This window comes from Gymnodraco acuticeps, unplaced genomic scaffold, assembly GCF_902827175.1.
Source record: "Gymnodraco acuticeps unplaced genomic scaffold, fGymAcu1.1, whole genome shotgun sequence".
In the NCBI taxonomy this organism is placed as follows: Eukaryota; Metazoa; Chordata; class Actinopteri; order Perciformes; family Bathydraconidae; genus Gymnodraco; species Gymnodraco acuticeps.
Window position 1 is genome coordinate 334,477 of NW_022990825.1, and position 21,962 is coordinate 356,438.

The following is a 21,962-nucleotide window of genomic DNA, read 5'->3' on the forward strand; positions in this document are numbered from 1 at the left end:
ATCCTTCTGGACAAAAATCTCTATTACTTTTTTGTAAAAGTCCTCCTTATGTTCTTGTAGTTTCAAAAGTCTATCATAAATCTAATCTAATCAATAGATTTATGATTCGAAAATGATAAAAGTAGGGTAGACATGTGGATATTATCCGGCTGAACAAAACGTGCATTTATCTAACAGCTACGTTTCCCACAGACCTTATTTGGAGCTATTTTCTAAAATCCTATGGAGAAATCTCATTGCTTTTTTGTAGAGGGAAGCCATGCGCATCTTACTTCTGGGTTTTAGGACGCATCACTGCAGCTCTCTCGTCTCCTCTTCACACACCACACTTTTCGCGGTACACGTACTTACAGCCAATCAGCTCTGAATTATGTGAGATGACGTATGGTGGGGATGGCAGCTCTATGCCCCTATGGGCATTATTTTTTTGCCACACACATTAAATAGGAAAATATTCTGAGCATGCGCAGTGTAGTTTTTACAGTCACCATTGACTTAGACAGTAAGAGGGAGGGGCAGGATCGGGTTTTGTGCCACATGGCTCTAAACAGCTCAATAGGCACACACTGTAGACACTAATTAGAAGAACACAGACTAAAACAGCAATGTACAGACGAATCAGATGATTAAACATGATCTTAAAATATATTTAATATATTTTTTAATTTATTTTTTGCATTTTTTTGTAATCATTATTTTTAATACTTTCTGCTGACACTAGGTGGGGCTAACTGATGCAGTTAGTCACTTCTTTAATGTTTGTTCTTTCTGATGTAAAGTCAAGGTTGTAACTGTTTGCAGTAAAGCCGTGGGGCACTGAACTGTTCCTTTTAATCTTTTGAATGTTGATACATTATATAATTACTTGTCTTTCAAATTTGAAAGAGGGTGAGCAAGCATCTTGAGGAAAATTCATCATTAACTCCAAAAAATATAGTATATTCAATAATAAATGAATATGTGAATTATAACAGTGATTGACAGCTGGATTAATATAATTGTTAATAGTATCATATTCATTCAGACAAATATCAATGAGACAGTTAATTAATGTACTTATTGCAGCAGTCTGCATAGATTGGTACCCCTGCTGGAGTGAAACAAACTCATTCAGTTATTGTGCAGTTAAAATGCATTAAATGATGTCTGCCACCTTGTATATTTATATTTAAGGCTTTACTGATGTGCCACAATAATGTCACCTAATGTTATTCAGTTAAAATATTAATATTGTGGCTTGCCAAGTTAAAATTGATTGATATGACTGCAATTAAATCAGCATATACTTCTGCCAGGGGATGCCACCCCTCAAAATCTCCCCCTCTTGCCATCCCATGAATATTTGTCTAGATCCGCCCCTGCCAAGGCTGAACAATGTTTAATATCTCTAGAGGTACGAATCAGATTTAAAAGTTGTGTTACACGGATAATGTCAGAAAGATGTGTAACATTTTAAAGTTGGAATGAGGTTTCTGAGTCAAAGTATGAAGGAGCAGTTAGCAGTTGAAGTTGCATGAAGATTGTTCAAGTCTGAAGAGTTTCTCCATTGACTTCCATGTTAAAAATGTGATGAATTATGGGATGTATCTCTGGAATTATGTTAGTTATGAATAAGAAAAGTAATAGCCATCGATTCCCGACCGAGCTGAACGTTTTGATGTTCGAACTGAGTTTCTGCGATGTGGAATGTGGGAGAAGAAGAGGTGCAAAATAACCCGGCGGAATAATAAATAATTTTGTGCGTAGCATAACAGATAGTTGGAATGCTGTATCAGCATTCCCACTAAATAATGAATGAATGCAATAAGTGAGTTTATTACAGAGCTCATATAATACAACAGTAAATCCAAACCAACAAGCTTGTTTGTCCGAAAAATATCCAGAATAAACACAACAAACTAGGCACTTATATAAACCCACAACCAGGAAATCTGTCAAATCAAATCCCTCAAAAATGTTTGTTGAGTTCTAGAAAAGAGCAATTATTTCATGAGGAAACTGAAAACAGTATCTGTGTTTCAAATCTCTGCCATGTTGTTACTGCTACTTTATTTGAATGGCAGGATTTGAAAATGATTAATTATAGTGCCTTTAACCTGTTAAGCCTCGAGCCTGTTTTCCAGATCTCAGGCTCGAAAATAACATTCCCAGAACAAATAACCATAACCACACTTCTAAAAGGGGTAAATGAATAATCTTTTTTCTCAAAGCAATGATAAACCTGTGAGTTGGATGTAGAAGAGTCAGAATCAATATAGATTTTTTTATTTTAAAGTAAATTCAGATTGCACATAGTAAACAAAGAACATTACTTATAGTGAAAACCACCCTTGAATGATGGGATAGTAGACTAAAAGCTTTAGGAATCCAAACTATAACATATAATAAGTATACCTGTATCAAGATTGATGCAAAACAAGGGACATTTTATACCTTTTTAGAGAGATTTAGCACAAAAAAACACTTCTGGGGTCATTTGGGTGGATTTGACCTATCTCTGGCCCCCCTTGGTTGATTTTGATGATTGACATCTCTTTTTAACCGTTAGAGCCAATGGAATTGAGGGGAAGTTCCACATACACACACATGTTACCAAATAAGGAGTGAGAGTGATGCGTAACCAAAACAGGAAGCTGTCATACACTCTGGAAGCTATCATTAGCAGCTAATATGAAAACTCAGTTTTTGACATACAAATGGAATTATGGATTATCAATAATGTTTGCAAAGTGACAGACACATTGGATTAACCTATGGATTAAGCTTCAGCCCCGTTTATCTCGTTTTAATGCCAATAAACACAACTTTTGATCAGAGTAACAGCAAAAGGTGAGCATATCTCCGTGTTTTGCTACCTAAAGCTACGTCGTGCTGTCTGGTTTTGCTTCCCCTGTTGCGAGTTCTGATCGCTCAGTGATGATACTTATATTTCTAGAACCTGTGGAATCTCAGCTTTCTAGCAAAGCTTGTTTGTGCAGATCCGATAAGTATATCGATCGATTTATACCTAGAGTTCTGTGCTAAGTGGCTCATTTACACGCTTCTTGTGAGACTTGTGTTATGTTTCGGTAAAAATTGATCATATAGTCAGTTAGCTTAGTTTCTTCCCGTTAAGTGAGTATGACACATTCATAGTTTATTACATTTTAAGAAGCCTTGAGACACAGTTTCGTAAAAAAAGCCCGTTAAGCCCCGTAACCCCCGCCGGCGGTGGATAAAGAATCTACAATGTGATCATGGCATGGACAGTTTTCTTCTCATAATCCCACAATGCAATGCATCCAATGTAATGTAACCCAAAATGCATCCTAAATGTCAATTTCATGCACACAAACTAAGATCTTTTTCCTATTTAATGGAAGGACCAAATATATGTTTTTAAACCAATTGTGAATTGTACCACTTTGTGTACAGGTAATTAAAAATGCATAACAGAAAAACAATATGTATTTAGAGAAAATATCGCAATATATCAAAAAACGAATATTAAGTTGATCTCGGCAACATGCCAAGTTCAACTTAATATATCCAGAGTTTTTAAACTGGGAGTGCCTTGGTACGATATATAACATGTGATAACAATGACATCAAAGGAGGATCAGGACACAGAGATAAGAAAGCCTGAGAAGAAGAAACAAACATCATTTTGGCTGTTTAGGAAGTCGTTGGCTTTTTCTTTATCACCCTCCTCCCGCCCTGCCTGACGACGGGGACGACGGGGACGATGCCCCCGCTGGGGGTGGAGCCTGCATCAGCGTTGGTGTTGGTGGTGCGGCTTTCCTTGACCTCGTCAATGAAGGTTTCAATGGCGCTGAACTTCTCGGTCAGGTCGCCCAGGTGAGCTTTGAGGGCATTGAACTCCGTGTAGAGGTCGTTTAAAGCCTCAGACAGCGGCTGGATCCTAGACAGGAACAAAGATTCAAAATATAATAAAATAATTTAAAAAGCACTTTTAAAAAATTGGTTACAAAGTATTTTACAAAGATATAAAAAAAACATTAGAAATGGATGCAAATAATAAATAAAATCAGAAGTGATTAATAATGGCAAATGAAGTATCATACTTAAAGGTCCCATGCCATGGCCATTTCTACTGATCATAATTCCATTGTTGAGGTCTACTAGAATAGATTTATATTGTGCAATTTTACAAACTTTGGTTTGCAAAAAAAAAAAAAAAAATGTAAATACATTTTTTTTTTAATTAAATAATCTCAATAAATATGTTTAATTAATTTTGTTAATATGCCTAGATTGCCTACTCTCAAAGTCATGTATTATATGATTGAGTCAATCATATAATACATTAACCGTGCTTTACCTGAACCTCATCATGACACTAGAGAGGACGGCAGGAGTGTAATTTCCTGTGTTCAGTGAATGCAACAGAGGCAAGACGCCAAACCAACCTGAGAGTTGAATGGAAATAAACATCTGTCTTATTGGCTGACAGGTACCTATCCTTTGAGCTGTGACAATGTTTAAACTGTCAGTCGGACTCAGAGTTTTTGAAGATGGACATAAGAAAAACATTTCTTAAAAAAGACGACAATTCTCAAGTGGTGGCTCACACAACAACCCCAGAGTCACCACTTGAGCCAGGTAAACAAGGTATGTAAATGTCAGTAAACGTCCAAGTTATGCGAACATGTAAGCAAAGCATAAATTACAGCTACGTTGACGTTACTTTGAATCGCGGGGTAAGCTAAACCGTTAGCAAGTAGCTATAGCTAGCCAGATATATTAAATGAACACTTTGTCATACAATCTAAATGTAATGTTTTTTAGCGTTACCTGGTGATTTCAAAGAAATCTCTCTGGAAAATGTTGACTTACTGTTCGACATGAAGCTACCTTACAGCACACAGTTAATCCTAAATCCTGTCAGTTCAAGTGTTTCATAGTTATCTTAGTTAAGCATCAACCTAGCACTGAAATATATGGATGTTATGTGACAGTATTTCTGAGAAAAAGTCAGCTGAAATGGTGGCATAGTTGCCACTGCTTTACGTGTCGACAGCATGTTTGAACGTATTTGCAGCAGTAAATGTGGCTGTTTGGCCACAGACGTTGCCATAACAACACCTGAATTTAAATGTGCAACCTCTTTTTGTGACAGATTTTTGCATGAAATTATAATATGATATTCCTTTTGACAGCTAGTTTCTATGTGATCATTATGAGATGGACAGCCAGAGAGAATAAATGAAAAACAGTTATGAAATACTATATGACAAAACAAGAATACATTTTAAAAGGGGAGTGATTTATAAAATATCCATTAAGAAAAATCTGTTTACAGTGCTGTTTCATATGGGTGTTGAGAGATGTATCCATACTGTAGATCTCTTAATTTTGCTCTCAAAGTGCACCAGATTGATGCTTTTAACTTCAATATTTAAAAAAAATCTTTCCGGGGGAGCATGCCACCGGACCCCCCTACAGGAGGTTAGGTCCACGGTGTTTACATTCTTATTTATACAATATGTGTGCTTATGCTAACATCATAAGACAAAAGTTGGTTCTGTGTTGTGTGTAGTGAGAATGCGCAAGAGTGAGGGGGGCCCCCAAGCCAAAGCTCGCTTAGGGCCCCCAAAAGTCTAGGGCCGGCCCTGACTGCTGGTGTTGTTTCCTGGTTGTTGCGTGGGGTCTGCGGGACGGCGGGACACGGCGAGGCCCGGCCCGAGCTCAGGCCGGAGCACACACACCCATACCCGCAGCCTGGTTGTGGGTCTGTGTGTGTGCTCGGTCCGGGCCGGGCCTCGCCGTGTCCCGCTGTCTCAGGCTGAGTCCAGGCTGAGAAATCCGCAGAGCTGCAGCTGAGAAAAATAAGGCTGGCTGAGTGTGGCCCATTCCCAAACCGCCCCCTACACCCTACCCCTCCGTTTGCACGTTCACGCGGAGGGTCCGCCATATTAAGAGCTGTTCCAAACCAACGAGTGTGGAGCGGTGTGGAGGGGGAGTGGGCTATCAAGCCCTCAAACAGCGAGTCTGCAGCGGTGCTGACTTGAGACCGGTCTCTACCTGACCGGTCTCTACCTGACCGGTCTCAACGCTGTGTGTCCGTCAGGAAACAAGCTGTTAACAAGTAGTTCCAGCAAACATCCACTGATAAACTGCGATGTTAACAACCTCATGATAACCTCATATGTTTTTAACTTAGGATCATACCTGTGTTTAGTCTAGAAAAAGGTAAATGTGTGCATTTTATTATAAAGTTGTGTATATTTACAGACTGTTGCAAAAACTAAGAAGTTTATAAACATCAGGTTTAAAACTAAAAGAACACAATGAAAGATGTTTGGAGTTTTATTTTAGTTATTAATTTACATTTTTTGTCTAAGATAGGCCTATGCAGATTTGAAACCGTTGTTACATACAGTTACGGCATTTCCTGTTTCTGCCGGAGAGAAGGGAGTTTGTCCCAAAGCTTGCTGCTGTATTTACTCCCTCCATCTGACAGGAGGGAGCCTCATTGAGCTGCGAGTGTGGTACAGACGGAGTTCACTCCGTCACGGAGGGGTAGGGTGTAGGGGGTGATTTGGGATTGGGCCTGTGGCCCATTCCCAAACCGCCCCCTACACCCTACACCCTACACCCTACACCCTACACCCTACACCCTACACCTCCGTTTGCGCGTTCACGCGGAGTGTCCGCCATATTAAGGGCTGTTCCAAAGCAACGAGTGTGGAGCAGTGTGGAGAGGGAGTGGGCTATCAAGCCCTCAAACAGCGAGTCTGCAGCGATGCTGACTTGAGACCGGTCTCTACCTGACCGGAGTCATGCTGTGTGAGTCCGTCGGGAAACACGCTGTTTACAAGTAGTTCCAGCAAACATCCACTGATAAATTGCGATGTTAACAACCTCATGATAACCTCATATGTTTTTAACTTAGGATCATACCTGTGTTTAGTCTAGAAAAAGGTAAAATTGTGCATTTTATTATAAAGTTGTGTATATTTACAGACTGTTGCAAAAACTAAGAAGCTTATAAACATCAGGTTTAAAACTAAAAGAGCTTTGAAACACAATGAAAGATGTTTGGAGTTTTATTTGAGTTATTAATTTAAACTTTTTGTCTAAGAGATGCTGATTTGAAACCGTTGTTACATACAGTTACGGCATTTCCTGTTTCTGCCGGAGAGAGGGGAGGCCGTCCCAAAGCTTGCTGCTGTATTTACTCCCTCCATCTGACAGGAGGGAGCCTCGTTGAGCTGCGAGTGTGGCTACAGACGGAGTTCACTCCATCACGGAGGGGTAGGGTCGAGGGAGTGGTTTGGGATTGGGCCTCCGTCACGGAGGGGTAGGGTCGAGGGAGTGGTTTGGGATTGGGCCGACGTGTGTGTGAGGAGCTCCGCAGATTGGTCCATTTGGATCGTCGTTACGTCACTTGGTTCCCGGAAGAATTTTTAAAAAAAAATTAAATCTCCAACGAGGCGTTCTGGGGCAGCATAAACACGTCTTTTCTGTGTTAGAGTTGTACTCGCTACAGGGTGTACTTTGAGGATTTGTGACTTTGCAGACCGTTCACATGCATAAAAAGCTACATAACACACAAGGGGACGGGTAATAACCAGAAAAGCATGACATGGGACCTTTAAAGGACATTTGTGGGTGCTGTGCGGAAATTGAAGTAACTTGAAAGTTTGAAGTGAAAAGTTGATACAGCGTATTTTTGGTATATTCATTTTAATGACACCTGATATATAAGAGTTGTGTTGCATCATGTTATCACTAATATATGTGTGGTTTTATACATTCCTGTGTGTTAATAGTTGAAGGAACAAAGTACATTTTTCCTCTTAAATATAGAGAGGTTTTTATATATTCAACAATATTCCCTTTTTCTTAAAAGTAGATTAGCGCAATAGTCTTTTTCTTCCACTTTTACATATAATCAAAAGGGTGGTTTTTTGGCTATTTGTGAGTTCTGTTTTGAGTGAAAAGATTACCCGTTAAGTGTTTTTCAGAAAGTCTGTGCAAATAACAGGGGGATTTCCCCCAGATATAAGACTATTGGAGCAGCTATGTGAAGACTGCTCAAATAATACCTGTGTTTGTGTTTGATATTGATTTCTCTGTTTTATTCTTTCATAAATGTGAGGACTAAAATTGCTATGAACATTGTGGGGTGGTTGGTGTAAACAGGTTTTTATTACTCTATGGGGAGGTGTAGTTATGCAGGACAGGGGGCTAGGTGGATGAGAGTACCTTCTTGTTAAGATCTCCAACATGTCAGTGAAGTCTACATACTTTGAATAGTTGATGTGTGTGTTTAATTACTTTGTATTCATAATAAGCAGTCTGTGTAACCAGAAGCTGGAAATATGAGATTATTAATATGTATTATCTTTGTGAGCAAGGGAATATTCTTTAGACACAACTCAAGTCTCTGGAAAGTTGCAGGATGGGGGTGGGGGAAAGCTATGCAAGAATGTGTGATAACGGAGATATTTTGCTACACCCTCCGAGACACTTGTTTATTATCTGCCTGGCTCGCGCTGATTCGCTAAGAGACGCCATCTTTTTACATCTCCCAATGAGATAACCTGACTCAGCTCCTCCCGTGTTTTCTGGTATATAAGCTTGTTTTGTATTAAGTTCGTCCTCTTTTTCCTCCTGCTGCGAAGGCCGTAAGATCACAACAGCACGAGAAACTAGAGCAGGAGTGCTCCTAATTGTATTATATTGAATTGTATTGCATTGCATTATTACCTTTTATAATTAAAACAGATTATTGTTTAACTGGTATCCTGGTGTATTCTGATTTCCCTCCTGTTATGATCTTAAGCAGCTCGCCAAACGACACGCGGAGCCGAGGTGGGTTGTAAAAACCTCTCTGGCCCCAACAGTGCACTGAAAAAACTGAAACATTGACTTTATTAGGTTAGTTGAAAGCAATACTATTAAGTGTGAAAACAAATTATTAGGTTCAACATAATATTGTTTCAACTAACCTAATATAATGATGTGTAATCTGTTGACATACAGTATTACATTTAATTAAAGTCAAGGTTTAAATGTTTTCAGTGTTTGTATGTTCAAGATTCAAAGGCTTTATTGTCATAAGCACAATAGCTACATTGTAGTGTAGTTATGTGTGTTTGAGATTAAATTATTCTTGGAATCCATTGGATTGATGTATTTTACGTTTGGCGTGTGTGTTACTGAGGACCCGAGAGAAGTTTTTTGGATCAGTGATTCTGTAGAAAACTGAAAAAAACAGAACCAACCGGCTGGAATTTTTCTTAAGCCGTACAATTTTAAGGGAGCTTTGCACTCATTACATGTTACTTGTTAGACGCTTTTATTCAAAGCGACTTACATACTCAATACTGTGGGCAATCCCCACAGGAGCAATTTGGGGTGAAGTGTCTTGGCCAGGTATCGACATGTTGACTGCAGTGGGGTTTGAACCTGACCCCCTGATCCGAACATCAACACTCTATCCACTGCGCCACACGCCTCATGATGAAGCATTGCTGCCATAAACACGTTTATAGACTTATTTTAAAACCAGGCACACGCACATCCCGAACAGACTGTGTACTTATTGATCTCTCGTTATTTAAACACAATAATAAAAACAACAAATCCACATTTTAAAAAGTATCCTATCCAAGAAAAATCCACTTTTACTTTAGGTAACTTGTAATGGAGTATTTAGAAGAAAACAATTCTGCAGGAATGGATCGCACTACGTCTTTCATCACTGGTGAAAGTTTAGTTCAACAACTGGTTTTAAAATTGACTGAGCACAGCACGTCTCCATCCTCCTGTGTGTCTTAAATGAGCAGAATATTCCACGAGTGTAATAAAACAGTTGCGAGTCCCCACAGGAACGTGGTTTATCCTTCAGGCTGATAATACATTCTGTCTAGTACACTCTGTGGCCGATGGCGCCATAAGAAACACAGGAGTTTTCCACCGAGGCAGTCTGGTGTTTCCTGCAGCTCGCCACAGTTTAGAGGAGCAGACTTCATTATGGTGCAATAGTTACATAAACAGTGATGGAGCAGCAGGTTTTATGGGATATTCTCGAACTTCCTTTTTTTTCATTTGGCCTTTGACGCAGCTTTGCTTCTCTCACGTTTTCATTTACACTCATTTCAGTTTTTTGTCCTTTTCATTATTTCGGGTATCCAAATGGGGTACCCGAAACCTAATGGGAAGGCTTGGCTTCTGCTGTTGTTGAGAGAGGGAGGTAGAAGGTTAAAAGTTGTGTTTGCTTACCAAAACTAAGAAATCCTACCCATCCGTCAAAGGAAAATCCATTCATGTAAGTTATATAAACGTATACGCAGAAACTTTATAGAAAATACAAATAGTTCTACCAAAACTACATAATCCAAAGATAAATACTTGTAAATATAAATATAACACATTCTCGTACCTGGCGTAGTCAGGCAGCACAGACTGGTGGTCGTTCTGCAGGAGTCCTCTCATCTGGCTCAGGATGTCGAACCTCCAGTCGTCAAGGGTCTGAGTCAGGTTAGCAATGCCGCGCATGTTCACCTTATCAGCTGAAACAAGAAAACACACTCTGGTGAACCGAAAAAAGGCTCGTAATTCTGAGTCAGATCCCACTGAATTCATTCATCCTGCTAAATCTAACTGGAAAATACTCAAAGGAAAAAGATCCACTGTCTTGGAAGTCCTTTGAATCCTTTAAGCTGCCGTTCGCTTCTAAGATATAAAAGTATATTAGTATTAGCAGCTTAATGCTAATTCTCCATGTTAGTCAGTCTTCTTAAATTGAGCCAAAATGACGTAAAGAAACATGGAAATATGTTGTTATATCTTTAGTTTGAACGAATAATTTTGACACAACAAATTGATAACAGAGGACAAATTAAGGTTATCAGTTGTTTTCTGTCTACCCACGTTAACCAATCAGGTTTGACGCTTTATACAGTCTATGGTTTGGCCCCATAATAGAGCTCCACACAGACAGACAGCTTTGCCTTCACCTCTAGCTGTGAAACCATGACATTAAATTGAGCCCTGAACTTGACCTTTGACCCAGGATGAACAGAGAGAAAAATGTGTGCTCACAGCCATCCCTGAAGTTCCACTCGTCCGTGGTGACTTTCGGCTTTGATGCCGGGCGCCGCTTCTGGGCCAGAACCGTTACCGTGGTGACGGCCAATAGCAGCATCAGCATGTTGAGATTTGGGGTCATGATGACACCTGCAGAGTGACGCAAGATTATTTATAGAGCACATTTCAACAAAATGGCAATAAGAAGAGCTTTAACAAAAACCTTAAAAGCATTAAGACACAGTGCCTATGATTAATGAATAACCTGTTTTAAATACAAAACATAAAAATAAAAATGTGTTTAAATCTGTGACCCTTTATTCCAAGGAATAGTATTTGAATATACTGGTTCAAATCCTATTAACTTTATGTCAAATGAGTTTTTGTTAGGGAAACGACTTAGATCTTGCTAAACTAAAACGATTGATTGTTTGTTTGCAATAGCAATACTGAGCCCACAGTAGGCACTGTAGCAATTCACTAAATCATGCATTGCATCCTCAAATGCCTAAGGCTTAGAGGAAGGGCTGGTATGTTTATTATTTCCACTTTATTAATACAAGGCAAGGCAATTTTATTTATATAGCACTTTTCAGCACGTGGGTGCACTTTTCTAAATTCTAAAGGGGGCCCTTTTCTAAATTCTCTTTTCCTTTGCTTTCCATGCCTGATGTTCTCTGACTTCAGTGTGCCAGGTTTTATTTTCATCTGTAACTATTGCTCTGTAGTCAGCATGCTGCAGGTATTACTCTCTTCTCAGCACTGTGTTGAACACTGTATGGCTTTATCACAGCTGTGGCTATCAATCGTGATAATGTAGAGAAAAAGGAAATCTAACTTTTCTGAGGACAAACTTCTTAGAGTCTTCCTTGCGTTTCAGAGGGAGGAACAGGAGCAAAATACCCCGAGGCTGAACTCTCAGCTAGGGAGCGAGGCCAACAGCATTCAAACACAAAGGGAGGCTTGGAAAAACTGAGCTGCAGAGACATGCAGAGTAGGAATGCCCCATCAAGCTTATGTTTATTCCACACCCACACATTCATTACTCCAATAACACACAAAGGCTCTTGTAGACTATACAGCTGTGTTTAAATCCATGTAATTGAGAGACTGCCCTGCAGCTGAGCTCACGCCAGAAAGCTGACCGTACAAGACTGTCAGGGACCAAGAAGTAAGACAACAGGACACCGGAATGGTATAAATAAACTAGGGTTTTTATTAACCCAAAAATCCACAAAACATCATATAATAGCAAGGCCTATAAAAGAGGTCAACAGAAAATACCTCAAAGAAACATAACAGGTGTTAACTCAACAAAACGGAGCTGCTACAATGAAAAACCAAGGCCAGGGTGCGAACTGGAGGGGAGCAGGGGGAGCTATAGCTCCCCTAGTGGTGACATGAGCTCCCCTGGGAACATGGTTTGTGAAATTTGGGGGGAGCTCTCTAAAATACTGATATGATGACCAAATAAATTCAATTTTGGGCATGTTTTTTTTTTTCAAAGGTGTAAAATAAGTGAAATAAAATTATATTTAGAGTTTATGATTCATGAAAAAAGTGTCGCCTGCTTGCACGCTTCCACCCACTACCCACTCACAAGCTCGTTTAGTTAGCACTGCATGTTTACCAGGCATTGTTGATGCTGACATGTCGAAAATGAAAAAAACAACTTACCTTGGGCAATTTATTTAAAAAGACGGCCAAACAACCTGATCAAGAAGACCAACCGAATGTAGCTGGTGGTAGCACGTACGTTGTGACTGCTGCTACAACAGAACAGAGAGAGGAGGGAGCTAACGTCAGTGCTAGTGCTAACTTGACAGCTAACCTTAACTTGGGGGCTGAAGAGACACAAGAAGACGAGCCAAGAGAAGCTAACTTGATGACTACAACTACCATAGTAGAGGTCGAAGGAGATGTGGAAGAAGATGATGCTGCTGATGACCACCCCACCTGTTCTTCCTCTTCCTCCCTGCCTGCTGCTCGAGATGGGGGGGGGGGGGGGGGGGGGGGCGAAGTTGCTGCGGTGGTCCCGCGGCCGCCGGCTGGCTGGACCTGGACCAGTTATCAAGTTGATTGAAGTTTGCGTAGCCCATACATGCTCGGGAAATCTGTTGACATGAACATGATCCATCGGGACGTTTCATGTAAATGTAGACCTGTGGCACCACCCCGTGTGCAACAGATTTTCTCTTTATAATAGGCCTATGTCTGTGCTGTTGCTATTAATGCACGGATCAGCATTGAAATTGAGTTCAGGTACCTAAAATCAATACAAAACCTAAGACTGCCATCCTTCTTTGGCACAAGGACAACCACTCGCTTTTCGAAATCTCAATGATCCCCAGGGACAGCATCAGATCGACCTCCTTTTTCAGTGACGCCAGCAGGCGTTCCGGAATCCTGTAACTCAGCCGTCTCACAGAAGCACCTTCTCTAACCACAATGTCATGCTCAACAATATCTGTTCTCCCAGGATTCTCCTGAAATAATTCTGACCTACAGATTGTTCTCACCTGAAGCTGTTTGTCTTCTGAGAGGTGGCTGAGGTCATGGCTCACCGTAGCCCCCCCTGGAGATAGGTATTGCTCCTCCACTTCCTCTTCCTCTTGCACATCCCTGATGAGCATCACTCTTGCTTCTTGTTCAGGTCGCGGCACCCACTCTTTCAAGAGATTTATATGTAGTACTCTACTGGAGCGTGGCTTCCCAGGGGTCGATACCTCATATGTTGTGGGCCCGAGTTGCTTCTTGATCTCAAATGGTCCCTGCCACTTTGCCAACAGCTTGCTGTTATCACTTGGGAGGAGAACTAGTACCATTTGTCCTGGGTTGAAGGATCTTTGCCGAGCTGACCGATCATACCAGGACTTCTGCTGTTGCTGGGCCACTGCCATGTGAGATTGGGCAAGCTGACTCATTTTCTCCAATCGATCTCTCATCTGAACAACATAGGATACAATGTTAACAGAACCATCCCTCGCCTCGTTTCCCTCCCAAATCTCCCTCAACAGTGAGAGAGGTCCTCGTACTTCATGTCCATGCAAAAGTTCAAATGGAGAGAAACCATTGGAGGCTTGGGGTACTTATAAGCAAAGAGGAGGTATAGCAGCCACTGGTCCCAGTCTGTGCCACTGTTGTTGACAAACTTCCGTAGCATCTGCTTCAGGGTTTGGTTGAAACGCTCCGTCAATCCATCAGTTTGGGGATGATATGGTGTGGTCCTCAGGCTCCGAATACCCAGCAAGTGATACACCCGTTTCAGCAGAGTGGACATGAAGTTAGTTCCCTGATCAGTTAATATTTCATGAGGGAAACCTACTCTTGAAAATAACTGAACCAAACAGAAAGCAACTGATTTTGCTTTTATGGATTTTAATGGAAAAACTTCTGGGTACTTTGTGGCATAATCTGTTATGACCAGCATGTACCGGTTTCCCCCCTTGCTCCTCTCAACAGGACCAACAATGTCCATCCCAAGGTGCTCCAATGGGGTGCCAATGATGGGTAAAGGCTGGAGGGGAGCTCTGGAGGGGGTTCTAGCAGATGTTATTTGGCACTGAGGACAACTTCTGCAGAATTGAGTGACCTCTCTTCGCAGGCCAGGCCAGTGAAAATAGCATTGGATGCGAGCTATGGTTTTATACTTACCCAGGTGGCCAGCCCAGGGGATAGAGTGCCCCAAAGAGAGAATGTTGTATCTAACTGCTTGGGGAACCACTAGCTGCAACACCGACCCCTGCTGACGGTAGAGAATGCCATTTTGCAGAACATACTCGTCTTCGTTGAAGTCCAGCTCAGCCCCTGGCTCTTTTTCCTTCGCCGTCTGAAAAAGAGAAACTAGGGATAGATCAGCTTTCTGCATTTCCATGATATTGGCTGGCATTTGAAACTGTAAGGTTACATCTGGCTCAGTGCTGGATGGTGGGTTCACAACTGTGTGTTGGAACTTTTCCTGCCTCCTCTGTCTGCGAGTTTTCCGAGGTCTCCCAGATGTTGTGTCAAGCTCCTGATTGAAAAAAGGTAAAGCACTAAGAGTCTCTGAGTGCTCATTTGGTGATTTTGCCTGTGCTCTAGTAACTACAACATTACATTTTTGGCTTTGCTTCCCCTCCAACAAATCAAAAAGCACTGGAAGATCTCGCCCCAGCACCGCTGGATAAGGCAAGTTATCAACAACCCCAATGTTCAAGAGGTAAGTTTGACCCTCTACTTTTATGTACATGTCAGCTGTTGAATAGCTTTTATCATCTCCATGCACACAACAGATTGGGATCGTGTCTCTTGTGCTAATAATGTTGGGTGGTACAAACTTCCAGTGTATAAGAGTCTGACTACTCCCAGAATCCAGCAAGGCCTTGATAATCTGTCCATTAACTTCTATGAGTGTCATCTTAATAGACTGGTCATCCTTACGCACATGCTCAATATGAGGGTGAGGCACAAAGCACATTTGTGTCATTTTGGCTGCACATAGGTTTTATATGGCCTTCTATTCCACAGAGATAACAAATTGGCTTTTTACCAAGAGGTTTAAATGGGCCGCTAGCTGACTGCTTTTCCCACATGGGTGGCTTACACACCGGAGGGTGCCTCCTGATCGTACTGTCGAGCTGGTTTGTGTCGATCCTTTGAACTCCATGAGTTATAGCTCCATTGTTGTCCTTTATTACGGGCAGCAACAAAGACATCAGCCAGTCCAGCAGCCTCCATCGCCGATCCTGGGTCACGCTCTCGGATCCAGACTTGAAGCTCAGGGGACAACATTCTCAAATATTGCTCTAGTATGATTATTTCACCAATTTTATGTATGGATTTACCTTTTGGTTGGATCCATTTCCCATAAAGTTCCTTGAGTCTTACATACAACTCCTTGGGGCTCTCGTCAGGGTTAAACTCCAAGGAACTAAATATTTGCCTGTAGGTCTCAGGGTTGATGTCATACTTAGAAAGAATAGCAGATTTTACTTGGTCATAGTCAAGGGAATCATCAATGTCCATATGCACATAAGCACCTCTAGCTCTGCCAGTAAGCAATGGTAACAAGTGAAAAACCCAATCTGCTTTCTGCCACCGGCATGCTATAGCAATCCGTTCAAATGTAATCAGAAAGTGTTCAATGTCATCATTGTCCGTTAATCTTTCCATTCTGGGCTCATGGTGTGTGCGAGACTGACCTGCAAGGTTTGGATGGGCAGCCATGGTAAAAGCTCAGCTTGCACCGGAGGATGGTTGCTGGTGGATGGTAAGACTTCCACCTCTGATGGATCAGGGTCTGCTGACAGAGAATCTGGTACTGGAGATGTTCTGGCCTGAACTTCTAACTGCAAAATCTGAAACTGCTGTTGCATTGTTTCAAACCGCTGTTCCTGTCTTGTAGTTATCTCGCTCTGCTTTGCCGCTTGAGCCTCCGTCTGCCCCATATGAGCCTGAAGCAGGGCCACCAGGTCCGACATGGATGGCTCCTTACCTTCACCCTCAGTGCTTTCTACCACTCCAGAGGCCCCATTGTCCTCCTCTTCACTACTGGCTTGCTTCTCCTGGATCTTTGAAAGACTTGTCGGTCCTCCCGGTTTCCTTGTAATTCTCCCTCCACGCTTTTTTTTTTTTTTTTTAAGAAAAGAAAGTGAGAAAAAACACCTGTGTCCTCCACTGAATGATCCCACCACTGCCACCAATTGTCAGGGACCAAGCAGTAAGACAACAGGACACCGGAGTGGTTTAAATAAACTAGGGTTTTTATTTACCCAAAAATCCACAAAACATCATATAATAGCAAGGCCTATAAAAGAGGTCAACAGAAAACACCTCAAAGAAACATAACAGGTGTTAACTCAACAAAACGGACCTGCTACAATGAAAAACCAAGGAACCTATATAGTGGCTTGGCCAAACCAAGTTGAACCCAAGGGATAATTAATAGTCACATCATACAAAGGACACTGACAAAACCCAAATCCCCCCTTTGACATGGAAGCAGGTGGTTTGTCCCAATCTGTCCCAATTGGCTCCTTGCAGTATTTATGAGTCCTCAGCGCTCGGCCACACCCTTTGCTGAACCAGGAAGTAACCTACCCCAATGGACATGGTAACATTTAGAGCAAATGTGTGGTGTTAATTGGCATGTTTTATTGTAGCTGCACTGGAGCAAAACTACTGAAGATGAGAATGCAGTGTAGTTGGTTTACCCTGTGTGGCTGTGGCCATCACAAAGACATTTAAATTACAGATTTAATAATTTATTTTTGTTTATTCTAAAGTGTGAAACATGAATTCTCTGTTGGCTTTAAGACTGGGTAAAACAAGTTTGATTGGTATAAGTCAGCTAGAACAAGTTTAAAACATACTTCTTCTAACTTCTGCTGTCTATCTGCATGATAACTTTGATCATCCTGCTGCTGAAAATAGTTCCCAACAAATGCAATATTTTCTCCTGTTTGTTTGTGAAACAAAAATAACTGAGAAACTTTCAACTACATATTTCTGTTTTATAGATTCAGCTTTATTTTTGAACCAATGGGCTTTAATCTGAGAGCCACAGACAGAAATAAAAAACATATTGAGAGACGACTAAAAAAATGTTATTTTTATTCTTTTTTGATGATTACCAGTATTTTCCTTTAACGCATCACACTGTATGCCCCACGACTGGGGATATGTCGATTTTTTTGCAGTCATCACTGCAGAATGAACCATCTCGCTAAAACTTAATTAAACACACATAAACCCTGACTGACCCTTCAGGTATGCACACAATAATAACCACAAATATTTTAGCTATATTTTTAAAGCTCTCTCTCCTGCCGGTCTCTTAAACCCACAGCTTTTCTTTCCTTAGCAACCAAAATCTCATCAACTCAAACCGTGTTCAATCTGGCAACCATGAAATAAGTGAGGCCCTGCGGCGAGAGAAGGCACGCAGAATAATTACAGAATTTCCCAAATGGATTCAGTATTTAAAAGGCAGATGCCTCATTCAAATTCATGCTCAACATTAAAAAAGGAGTCATATTCCGTTTCATCTCAAGCATGTTACACTAAAAGTGCACATTGATGCAGCATGAAAACCAACATATGTTCATTCAAAGCAGCAAAATTGCTCATCAAAAAATATGTATTGAGTGCTATAGTGGACAATATTTTGCTTCCATAGAATGTCTTCTTTCAGACTAGAGGAAAGGAAAAATCTAAAATCCACATTTAATTGTTTATGTTGCTAACTTTGTCTATATGTCTCTGTACATGTCTCCTAAATTAACCAATAGTCAACATTATACAGTGCTTAATTATTTATATTTAAAATTAACATTTCAAAAACTTGTAATAACAAGATAGTCCTTTTAATGTAAATTATCAACGTTTTATGGTGATATCTTTAAGAGTTTTATCCCATCCAAAATCAAATCAAATCAAGTTTTATTTATATAGCACATTTATAAACGATTTTTTGTCGAGCCAAAGTGCTGTACATATAATAAAAATAGCCTATAGTAGAGACACTTTACAGCAAATACAATAGCACAGATTGATTCAGAATATCAGTATGAGAAAAACGACACCCTCTATCCTTAGACCCTCACATCGTACAAGGAAAAACTTCCAGAGAAAACCCACAAAAGAAGTGCATGTATGACTTTACAATATCTAAAGGCCATTATTTGCACAAACGAAAAAAGCATCCGGTTCAGAAGCAGTTGCTGCGCCAGAGATTTTCTTTTGGGGGTGCTGTGGGGTAGCTTGACGTTTCACAGAGGGTGCTCAAACATTTAGGGTTTTCCCTTAATCTACCGGGCGCTACAGTGGAATGTTCTACTGCAACACTTCACGCACATACACAGTATATATACACTTGTTACAATGAAGGCTCGATAATCAGCTCACGGCATATAGGTGTAAGCAGGGGTAAAGTGCTATTTTTATAAGTGGGGGGTGGACCTAATATCCTCTAGGGGGGTCCGGGGGCATGCTCCCCCGGACCTGAGCCTGATTTATACAGCATTTAATTACTAAAAACACGGAGTGATGCAAAGAGATAATATAATATAATAATTCCCTCTGCAAAAACTCTTGACCTTTGTGTTAACAAAATAAAACTGAAACTTCAGACCGAAATCATAAAGTAGTACAATTTACTTTTACGTTCCTTTGTTATAAACTTTTCCCTTGCATTTTCTGTATAATTTGGCCTAAACAACTTTAATCAATACAAATCCTGTTCTCTGCACATACCTGTTGATCAGTAGAGTGTACCTGTTGATTCGCAGCTCCTTCTGCAAAGTTCCAGTCCAAACAGAGGCAGTGAGAGGCATGCAGGAAGGGCAGAAGGATAGAGAGAACACACACCCAGAAGCATGCATGCACATGCATATTCACAAAAAGAACACTCTCACTTTCAAACCCACACACAAAAACAGCATCTACCACTTCCCCGTCATTATGGCGTCCCGGTGGTCAGCATAGTGTGGTTGAGGTTTGAGTCGAAGCTCCAGCACCTCGGTCAGTTTATCCTGTTTGTACCTCTGTCAGCCCATCGTCCTGGACTCTGCAAATGAGATCATTGGTGGTTTTGACCAGAATGTGCTTGTGCTGAGAAAGAAAGAAAGAAAGAAAGAAAGAAAGGAAGAGAGAAAATATATTAATATTCTTGCCTTTTTAATTTTTTTCTTGCAAGCTATGTGGTTGGCACGATTGGCATAAGCATAACCCTCGATCTAATTTGCTTGATTGCCATCAGGTGTTCCTTAAATAATTTTGTGCTAATTACAAAAGAATCACACTCTCCATTACAGCTATAGGCCTACTACAGATGTTAATAGGCAGCAGTGTTTCCCACAGATATGAAATATACTTGGGCGGGTGGTGGCAAGGGGGGGGGGGTGCGCGAAAAAAAAAAAAGTTTTAACAACATTATTTATTGACTTTTCATTCCGGTATAATCATTTTGCGCAAAGATGGCACTGTTTGTCAGAGCACTTCATCCTTCTGGGATTTCATGAAGAACAGCTCCAACGCCTGTGTGTATGGGAATGCCTCTGGTGCTGGTCCATTAACTGCCAGTGTTTCCCACAGATCTGAAATATACTTTGGGGGGTGGTGGTAGGGGGGGGGTGTTGAGGTGACGTGCAACAACATTAACCTTTCTGTTGGTCGCTTGTTACCAGACCCTTCACGCGATGGCAGAGCGAACAGGTACAGGCAGGGTCCATAATGATAGCCCTATAGTTTAAATCTACTACCCACACATGAACATATGGAAATGGGTTACTATTTACTATGTATTTAGGAACCTATCCATGTGATTTTTAGTGGGGGTCGACCTCAAATCCTCTAGGGGGGTCCAGGGGCATGCCCCCCCGGTAAGATTTGTTTTATGTTGGAGTTAAATGCATCAATCTGGTGCATTTTGAGGGGAAAATAAAGAGACTAGATCTATGGAAACACCTATATTTAACAGAACTGTATACATTTCAATAATCATAAAATCAAGGCCATAACCAACAACATCCCATTTCCAATATGAAAAAAACACTGAAACTTGTTTATTAATTTAGTTTTGGTTCATTTATAGTTGTGAGTGTGTCTGTGCTCCTGAACCAGCCTCTCCTGTCTCCCTCCTCTCCCCCCTCTCCATCCTCTCCCCCTGCTCCTCTTTGAGGCAGCAGCAAAGACTAGTTTTCTCTCAACAAGTTTTAAAAGTGTATCTTACCTTTTTTCACCTAGTTAACTTTTTATTTATTTATTCATGCATATTTTACTAATCACATTACATTTCATTTAGCTGACGCTTTTATCCAAAGCGACTTATAATGACCGATTACAGGGACATTCTCCCTGGAGTAACTAAGGGCTAAGTGCCTTACTCAAGGGCACACTAGTGGTGGTGTTCCTAGCGGGATTTGAACTCACAGCCTTCCGATCTTCAGCCCACCTCACTATCCATTAGACCAATCACTACCCTCTCAAATGGAAATATGTGTTTACATAAATGGTGACCACACCGTTTGAGACCCACTGAGAACTTAGACTAAGTTAACTATCTAAACACTCAGAGAGTCCTTTACCTCACCTGAGCTGAGGTTATCCCGAGCTTGAATGACACACAGAGACCAATCAAGGGCTTTGATTTATGATCTGTATGACAGTGGCCATGTCGGCAGGCCACATCATGTGGACAGCCAGTCACCCTGTGTGAGGCAGGCCACTTAACAGGCCAGAAGGAGGCGAGATCAGAGCAAGGGAGCGAGGGATCATTGTCTACAAGTTAATCGATCGCAGATGGCGTCGTGGTCACGGACGAATAAAAAAAAAAAATATTTTAAAAAAAAATTTATTAAAAAAAAAAAAAAAAACTAAATGGGTCGCGAAATATACTTGGGCGGCCGTTAATATACCTGGGCGGCCCGCCCAAGTATAGTCTATGTGTGGGAAACCCTGGGCCGTTATAGCAAATTAATATCTGTATCTCCTAATGGCAATTAATGTATTTAAAGGGTTTTTCATCTAGTGTTCATGAATAAACTCGGTTTTTGTATTGCAATTATTGTGTTTTTGAGGATTATATCCACTGTTTAAGGTTATGTTTTCAAAGGTTCATACTGTTTCTCCAAATATTTATTTTGTAAATCCTGTCTACAGTATAACAAATATGAATAATAATAAATGAATAGTAAAAATAAATGATGCATAAACGATCTAAGATAATAAAACTAACCTGCATGAAATAGTAAATAACATCGGAGGAGATATGATGTTCATAAAAGTATAGCTGGTTGTATATCTCTGCTCAACTGATAAATAAATATTTGGGTACAAAAAACGGAGGGTTGGCCAGCGTAACTTCATCCTGCTCTATGATTGGCTGTGTTTCAGGTCTGTCAAAAGTTCCACTTCCGCTCTGTTCTGTTGCTTAGTAACAGCTT

At 40.8% G+C, this 21,962-nt stretch overlaps 1 protein-coding gene across 1 annotated transcript; it reads right to left on the reverse strand.

Moving 5' to 3' along the window:
• Positions 1 to 2,875: 2,875 nt before the first annotated feature.
• On the reverse strand, positions 2,876 to 16,621 carry si:ch211-76l23.4. Its single transcript, XM_034232884.1, has 4 exons — positions 16,514 to 16,621; positions 11,056 to 11,190; positions 10,394 to 10,523; positions 2,876 to 3,901 (listed from the first exon to the last, which is right to left on the reverse strand). Exons 2-4 carry the CDS (start codon positions 11,180 to 11,182, stop codon positions 3,655 to 3,657), a joined length of 504 nt encoding a protein of 167 aa, XP_034088775.1. The 5' UTR covers positions 11,183 to 11,190; positions 16,514 to 16,621; the 3' UTR covers positions 2,876 to 3,654.
• Between the last annotated feature and the right edge of the window lie 5,341 nt (positions 16,622 to 21,962).